General features: G+C 63.1%; 1 protein-coding gene across 25 annotated transcripts in view; it reads right to left on the reverse strand.

Moving 5' to 3' along the window:
* PIP5K1C (phosphatidylinositol-4-phosphate 5-kinase type 1 gamma) overlaps positions 1–8,459 on the reverse strand; it is a 66,982-nt gene extending 58,523 nt beyond the window's left edge. For all 25 annotated transcript variants that reach the window (XM_074025354.1, XM_074025352.1, XM_074025350.1 and 22 more), the window contains exon 1: positions 8,269–8,459. Coding sequence is in view for 15 of the 25 variants with exons in the window: in XM_074025346.1 (XP_073881447.1) it covers positions 8,269–8,362 (94 nt within the window). In the remaining 10 variants the exon portion in view is untranslated. The remainder of the gene's footprint in view (positions 1–8,268) is intronic.
* Between the last annotated feature and the right edge of the window lie 208 nt (positions 8,460–8,667).

Genomic DNA, 8,667 nt, shown 5'->3' on the forward strand with positions numbered 1-8,667 from the left:
CCAATCACAGTGCATTTTAATACACGTACCACCTTTCTGGGTTACAGAAGTATGGAATCTTTACTGCACTGAGGGTGACAGCACCTCTGTCAACCTGGATCTGAGAGATCAGGGGAGCAAAACCACCATAGCCCCCAACACAAGCAAGAAACAAGCCTCTGGGATGGCCAGGAGAGCGGGGATGTTTGTTTTAGCAGCAGACGCCAAGCCAGGCTGACTCATATGCGCCTGGGGAAATGCATTCGCCCCAGGAGGATGGACCAGCCAGACATGGATGCACTGGGGCTGCAGGCACGGGGCCCCAAGGCAGCTACTCCCACCCCAGGCTCTTTTCCCTGCCCAAGCAGCCCTGCTGATGTCAGCGCACATAGGTGGCCAGGCCCAGCACCGCACGGGAAGGGCGCACAGTGGGAACTGCCCGCTCACGTCCCCCTCCCTGCTCCCTTGGCGCTCACCATGTGCAGGGCCGGCTCTGAGCCTTTTGTGTGCATTGACTCATCTAATCCTCAAGGGACCCTGCTTTCCAAATGAGGAAACTGAGGCACGGAGCGGCTGAGCAACCGAACCCACTCATCTCAGCTGTCCTCCTGCCAACAGCGCAACGGAACCGAGACACCGTCCACTGAGCACGGCCACCACCAGGGTCCTGACGGCCCCACCCAGTCCCATTGCCGGCTCTCCCCACTGCCCCCGACGCTCCCCACAGGGGCTTCTGGGGTCTTACACGCAGTTCGGCCATGCTGGGCACTGGCGGCCCCCACGCTGCCCTTCCTGCATCTATCTTGGCTGACGGCGGCTCTGTCCTTCCAGGGCTCAGGCTCAAACCTTGATATCAAACTCAAGCCCCCTCAGCCCCACACTCAACCCTTCAAAAGGTCCTGCTGGCTCTGCTCCCAAAATCCATCCCAGGTGGCCCACTGCTCATGTTCCCCTCTGCCCTGGTTCCCCTAGCCCAGCTCCCGCCCTCACCCCATCTGTCCTCCCTACAGCAGCCACCAGGGGGTGCCTGTGAGCTCCTGAGTCGGGGCCCAACCCTCCTCTGCCCTCAGCCCACCATGGCTCCCACCTCCCTCGGGGTCAAAGCCCAAGTCCTCCCTGCAGCCCACAAGGCCCTGCACACCCTGCCCCGTCCCCTCCCTACCCTCCCCTCCTCACTGTTCCTCTAAAACACCAGGCGTGGTCCTGCCCCAGGGCCTTTGCACAGTGCCTCTGCTGGAGGGCTCCCCCCACACTTCCACGACCCCCTGGCTTCCCCTGGACCTCTGTTCAAGCATGACCCCCGAGTCCCCGGCCTTGAGGGCACCTCCTCTGCCGCTCTCTCCCCTCCTCTGCTCAGCTCTTCTCCCCGGCACTTGTCTCGTCCACTGCGTTGCGTGTTTTGCTTTTCTTTGCTGTCTGCACATCCTGGCCCCACTTCCAGAGTTCCTTCGGGGGCCTGGCCTTCTTGTTTCCCTGGCCCCCAGCACCCGGCCAAAGCACACATAGGAGAGCACATGTTGGCGATATCCGAACCGCAACCCACTCCCCCAAACCGTCATCAGCAGCCCCGCCTGAGTGGAGGACAGCGGCCAGGCAGGGTGCTGGGGTCCTCTCTTCACTCAGCCAGAGGCCCGGTCCCCTGGCACCCCCACGTCAGCTCAGGCACCTGGGGGCCCTCATGCTCAACTCCAGCCCCTCCCAAGCTGGCCTCTCAGCATGGCGGGGAGGCAGGTGCAGGGGCTCCGAGCTAATCCCCTCAGGCTGTAATCCCCACGAGCACTGGCACCACCGCGGGCCCCTGTCCAGCTGGCGCCTGCCGGCAAATCCTTACAGGGTCTTGCCCAGCCTGGTCCTGTGTAAAGGGACATGCTGCCCAAGCCAGGTGGCAGGCAGCAGGAAGCAGGGAGGCCTAGGCCCTGCTCCTCGTTCACGGCCCCACCCTGTGTGGACTTTCCAGCCCTCCTGGAGCCTCAGTTTCCCCATCTGTAAAGAAAGACCCAGGTCGGCCGGGCGCGGTGGCTCAAGCCTGTAATCCCAGCACTTTGGGAGGCCGAGACGGGCGGATCACGAGGTCAGGAGTTCGAGACCATCCTGGCTAACACGGTGAAACCCCGTCTCTACTAAAAAAAAAAAAATACAGGCCGGGCGCGGTGGCTCAAGCCTGTAATCCCAGCACTTTGGGAGGCCGAGACGGGCGGATCACGAGGTCAGGAGTTCGAGACCATCCTGGCTAACACGGTGAAACCCCGTCTCTACTAAAAATACAAAAAACTAGCCGGGCGAGGTGGCGGGCGCCTGTAGTCCCAGCTACTCGGGAGGCTGAGGCAGGAGAATGGTCTAAAATCCAGGAGGCGGAGCTTGCAGTGAGCTGAGATCCGGCCACTGCACCCCAGCCTGGGCGACAGAGCAAGACTCTGTCTCAAAAAAAAAAAAAAACAAAAACAAAAAACTAGCCGGGCGAGGTGGTGGGCACCTGTAGTCCCGGCTACTCGGGAGGCTGAGGCAGGAGAATGGCGTAAAAAACCCGGGAGGCGGAGCTTGCAGTGAGCTGAGATCCGGCCACTGCACTCCAGCCTGGGCGACAGAGCCAGACTCCCTCTCAAAAAAAAAAAAAAAAAAAAAAAATTTTAAAACAAAGAGAAGTCACTTGCTCAGAGGCACACGGGTCTCCGTGCCCAAGGCAGGCTCAGCTCAGTCCACACCAGGCTCTGGGACCACCCCGCCCAGACTCCTGGAGGCTCCCCCTGCTTTGGGGGTCCCCACTGCCTGCTCATCCCACATCGGCACACACCTACCACATAGCCTGGGCTGTCCTGCTCTGTCCCACAGTCCTGTTCTGTCCTCAGTCCTCGCCACCCTGGCCACCAGCTCCAGGGCTTGAGCCAAAATCCTTCCGGGCCCCTCATCTCCCTCACCAGCCCTCACCTCCCCATGCCCTGTCCAGGCACCGGCGCCACTCACCTGGACACCTGCCCCAACCCCACAGAGCATGGCTGCCCACAGACCATCCCCCACCAGACGCCGGGGCTGTGAATGGGTGCTCGCCGCCCCACTCAGACGCCAGTGCCGCCCGCTGTCCTCACGTCCGACCTCACGCGACCCTCTCGCACCGCACGGACTTCACTTCTGCAGCTCAAGTGGGTGCAGCACGTTCCCACCCCACGGGCTCGGCGCGGCTGTCCCACCACCTACGTCGCCTGAGCCACAGCCCATCCTTATTCAGCTCGTGGCGACAGTCACCTGCCTCCAAGTCCTTGGCTGTCACAGGCCTGGCCACTCGACCTCCCAGGTACCCTCCCCACACTCACCACCACCCAACGCAGCCCGGCTCTGAGCTGGGCAAACATCTTCCGTAAAGGACCGGGCAGCAAGTGTTTTTGGCTCTGCGGAACACGCAGTCCCAAGCGTGACACTCAGCTCCCAGCTCTGCCGCTGCAGCATGGAGGCCACCAAGGCCGGCAAGGGAACAAATGGTGTGGCTGTTGCCAATAAAACTTTGTCGACAAGAACTGGCATGGACAGATTCGGGCTGGGGCTCATGTGGCCACTTGTTGCCATCCACAGCCTGACGCCCAGCAACTGAGGGCTCCAAGGGGTCAGCGAGGGAGTCCCGTTGGCACCAAAAGACCGGGCACCCTGAGCCCCACCCGGCCCACACGAGGTATTCAACAAAGGTCTGGAGCCCATGCGAGGACCTGCAGGAATGGACCCCACGCTTTCGCGAGCCCTGACTCCCACGGTGGACCCCAGCACCCAGGTGAGCTCGCTTGGCACCTGGTCCCCCCCCGGAAGCAGCACACGAAGGGGACTCCTCCTCCAACGGCAACCTGGGAGGGAGGGGGCATCCTAGCTCTCTCGCGGGGCCGGCTGCCTGCCCTGTGCCTTCTAAGGGCTTTACCCCTCAATTCTCCACGCAGCCCAGGAGAAAAGCAGCCATCACGCCCACTTTACAGACAGGGACACCGAGGCCACACGTCCCCGGCTGGCATGCAGTGGCGCTGGGTGTGAACCCAGGAGGGCCGGCTCCCGAGGCCTCTCCACCGGGACACCCAGGCTGCGGCAGTCACAGTGCCTGACCTGCATCCTGGGAGGAGGCCAGGGCGGGACAGAATGAGGAACTTTCCGTCCCCAGCGTCCTCAGACTCCGCCTGGGCCCTGTTGACTTGCAACGAGAGACACCACAATCCCACTGACCCTTTTTTGTTGTTGTGGTTGTTGAGACACAATTTCGCTGTTACTCAGGCGTGCAGTGGCACGATCACAGCTCATTGCAGCCTCGGCCTCCCAGGCTCAGGTGATCCTCCTGCCTCAGCCTCCTGAGTAGCTGGAACTACAGGTGCATGCCATTACGTCTAGTTACTTCTTTTAATTTGTTTTAGTAGAGACGGGGTCTTGCCACGTTGCCCCAGGCTGGTCTCAAACTCCTGAGGTCAAGTGATCCTCCTGCCTCAGCCTCCCAAAATGCTGGGATTACGGGTGTAAGCCACCATGCCAGGCCTCCCTGACCTTTTATGCAGACCACCACAGCTATAGGGGAGGCCCTGGTGGTGGTGCTGACTCCCTGCCCGGCCCTGTGACCACACTACACTGTGCTCCAGGCACGCGGGGCCTCTGCTGGGGCCATGCCCTCTTCCTGCCCACCACCCACAGGTCTCCCTCAGATGCCACCTTCTTGGCAAGCCCTTCCCAGTCACCCCATTCTACCCTGCCCTTCCTCCCTGGCACTGCTGCCCTCGTGCACCTGATGTTCACCAGGCTCTGCCCTGTGCTGAGCTCTTCCGGGTGCAGGGGATGCCGCGGGAGCAGCACAGACAGCCTTGGCCCTGGCAGAGCTCTCGCTCAGGAGGAGATGGTCAGAAAACACGTCAGCAGAGCCATATGTTTCAGGTGGTGACAAGTGCTATGGTGACACAAACAAGGAAGAGGAACCGGGAGGGCAGGGGACGGAGGAGGGGAGGCCGCTGTGTAGTGACAGCAGGGTGGGGAGGCCTCACGGAGAGGAGATGCTCCCGCAAAACCTAGAGAGTGCTAAGGGAGTGAAGGACACAGAAAGGAGGAGGGGCATTCCAGGCAGGGGGCGAGGACAGCAGTGCAAAGGCCCTGGGGCAGGACCACACCCCGCGTGCTGGAGGAACAGCAAGGGGCCCATGGGCGTGCATCAGAGTGCGGAGGGGAGGGCAAGGGCCCGGCGCAGGCTGTGCAGGGCCTGATGGGCTTCAAGGAGGACTGTGTCTTTGACCCTGAGGGAGGTGGGAGCTATGGAGGGCTGCCAGCAGAAGAGGGGTGGGACTTGGGCTGCTGGTTTTTAATGGGGTCCTCCTGGAATGTGGGACAGGGAGCAGAGGAAGAACAGGAGCGCTGGGCCTGGCTCAAGGGGAGAAGGAGAACCAAGCTGGATGGAGGAAGACTGAGCTGGACGGAGGAGGACCGAGCTGGTGCAAGGAGGACTGAGCTGGACGGAGGAGGACCGAGCTGGACCGGGGAAGACCGGGCTGGACTGGGGAGGGTCGAACTGGACCGGGGAGGACCAAGCTGGACCCGGGGGAGGCAGAGGACAGGGAAGGAGTCAGTGGGTTCTGGGCCAGTTCTGAAGGTGAAGCTGACATCATTTGCCGCCAGATCAGCCGCGGGAGTGGGGCAGGGGCAGGGATGTAGCTGACCTTTCAGGGCATCATAGAGACAGATCAGCCATGGGAGTGGGACAGGGGCAGAGATGGAGCTGAGCGTTCTGGGGCATCACAGAGATAGGACAGCCTGGAAGAGGCTCAGACACACCCAGGCCACAGCTCAGACCAAACCCCACCACAGGCCATCGGCCCCCACAGCGGGCACAGCCGCATCCCAAGACCTGGCCTTCCCGAGACGGCCCCCATGTGCCCCACAGCCATGGCCCGTGGAGACGCCATTCAGGCCACGTCTCGGGAGCCAGGAGCCCGGGCAATTAGAGGAACCAGATTTTAAACACCAACGAGACATTGCTTTGCCTCCCACCGGATCGGCCAAAATCGCCAAGGACGACGACATTGGGAGCTGGCAGTGCCACGGGAAACGGGCAGCCTCCCTCAGCCCGTCGGACAAGGCTCCCGCTGTAGCTGAGCTTTCTGGAAGGTGTCACCACCGCCTCTAACAGCAAGAGTTGACTCCAGAAACCACCGGCACGGGCCTCAGCAGGGGCCTGGAGGCACTGACGATGGAGAGGCCCGAAGGGGGCGGCCAACCGGCACACAGTCACCAAGCGTGAGTGCCAACTCATCCCAGGCTCAGCCAGCCCCCGGCAGACACGGTCATCACCCCATTTTACAGACAGGACACTGAAGCCCAGGGAAGTGATGGCCACACAGCAACTGAGGCGCGGAGCTGGGAGGGGTACCCTGGTGGGAACAACTCCAGGGGCTCCCCCTTAACCACTGCCTGGCACTCGCCCTCTCTACAAACCGATACCAACATAGGGTGGGGAGACTCCAGATGACCACAGATAAAAAGCAAGCAGTTCACAGAGTCATACACGTGTGGCATTTCTCACCAGGGCCGTCCTGCCCCCAGGGGACACTGAACAATGTCTGGGTCACTTGTGGCTGTCACAACTGGGAGGTACTCCTGGCGTACAGTGGACAGAAGCCAGGGGCGCTGCTCAGCACCCCTCATTTCCTGGCTCAACATACCTCTGCCAAGGCAGAGAAGCCCCAGTGAGGCATGAAACCATCTCGGTGAAGAACAAGCAGGCCCCTTTATGTGCTCAGGTCTCCGCGGCCCATCCAGGCACAACCTAAACTCACCAGCACTGACATAGAAGAGATGGCGTTGGAGGAATGAGGCAACTCTGAATTTTAAAATTTCAGAGGCAATATATGGCCAGCTGGGGTCCGATTTCTGTGGATTTCAGGGATGGGCAGAGATGCCGGACCCTGACCTTCCAGCTGTCCCCTCCCCGCCCATGCTCAGCCCCAGCCATGGCTCCTGCAGCTGGCAACTTTATCTGTCCCCAGTGCTCCCAGAGCCCCTGATAAGATGAATGGTCACAGTGCGGTTTTCTCGTGGTCAGCGAGTCCTGGGTTACTTTGTCTCTGACCAGCTGGGGTCAGAGGGCTGACAGCGGAAGTTGGGGGGCCCGAGAAAGGAACCCGGGCTGGGGCCTGCTGCCCTGCCTGGGTTCCTCCACCATGTCTCGTGTTAGCCAGGCCAGGACACTGGCTGCCCGAAAAGAAAGGGGCGAGGCCACTGGCTCTGGGGAAGGAACCGGGTCATCCACCAAGCAGTTCCAGATGGCTGCCAGGAGAGAAGCCACGAGTGTCTTTCAAGGCTGGGGGCGGTGGGGGGGGGACTTGATAACTTCCACAGTCTCTCTCTCTCCAGACATCTCCCCCAACTCCCAGGCAGCACGCATCGCCCGCCCGCCCGCTTGCCCGCCTGCCAACCAAGGAAGCTTCGGGAGGCCCGGGGGGAGAAGGAGGACGGATGCCCGTGTGGGTGTCTACAGAGACGTTGCTGCTGCCGGCTGCCTGGGAGGAGCAGAGGATTTTGTGAATCCGGAAACTTCCGATTTGGGAGCTTGTGACCTCGACAGAGAAGGAACCGTTCCCTTCCTCTGGGCCCTGCACACCGTCCCCACAGAAGGGCAGGCCCAGCTGCCCGCACCTACCCGGCTGGAGGGCCAGGAAGTAGCCAAAAGGGGCATGAGACAACCGCGCCCCCCGCCCAGCCCGCAGCCCCACCAGTGTATCCCGGGGGAAGGCTCAGGGAGAGGGAGAGGGGGCGACAGGGCACCCTGTGTGCACAGCCGGGGCGGTGGAGGCATCTTGAAATGTCACCCTTTTCCTCCCCTCATTGTAGCAGGGAGGTAAACTGAGGCCCAGGAAGGTGAGGAAAGGTCGTGCACCCGGACCCAGGTCTGGGGACTTACAGAAAGGGAGGTGACATCACGAGGTGGACACGCACGGTCTCAGAGACCCCCGCCTTCTCCACCCAAGCAGCCGCCACTCACACGCCGGGCAGCCCCGGGGAGTGGATCCGAGCAGAGGCCGGCAGAACGGGGGGTCCCCAGCGGCGCCCACGCCGAGTCGCCCCCGGCCCTGGAGCGGCGGGAGGTGGCACCCCGCAGGCCTCCCACTTCCCGGCGCGGCCCCAGCCCCGTCCTCCCCGGGGCTCCAGGAGGCTGCCCCGCCCCAGGCTACCGGAACCAGCGGGGACCCCGCAGCGACCGTGCAGCCCCAGTCCCGGCCCCACAGCCCCGTGACCCTCAGCGCTCGGACGAGCCCAGCGGGCCGCAGCCCCCGGAGGCCGGGCCGTTACCTGCCGCCGCCCCGCTCTCCGCCGCCCACGCCGCCTCCGAGGGCACGGCCCCCGCCTCGGCGCTCTCCGCCTCGTCCGGCACCTCCAGCTCCATGGCCGCGCGCGGACGGCGGCGGGGGCGCCCGAGGGGGACCCGAGCTGCGACCGCCGCCGCCGAACAACAAGCGCCGCCGGCCAAGGGAGGGCGCGCCGGGCCGGCGCGGGGCGGACGGGGCGGGGCCTGCGTGCGTGCGACGCCGCGGACGGCGCGCAGCCAATCGGGACTCGGGGGCGGGGCCGGCGTGCGACCCGCGGCCAGGAGCGCCTCGAGTGCCCCCTCGCGCCCAGGGGTGGGAGGACAGCGCCAGGCTCGCCATTCCATCGTGTTAGGTAAGAAAGATTGACAGGCACGATACCTAA

Source organism: Macaca fascicularis, chromosome 19 (assembly GCF_037993035.2).
Source record: "Macaca fascicularis isolate 582-1 chromosome 19, T2T-MFA8v1.1".
In the NCBI taxonomy this organism is placed as follows: Eukaryota; Metazoa; Chordata; class Mammalia; order Primates; family Cercopithecidae; genus Macaca; species Macaca fascicularis.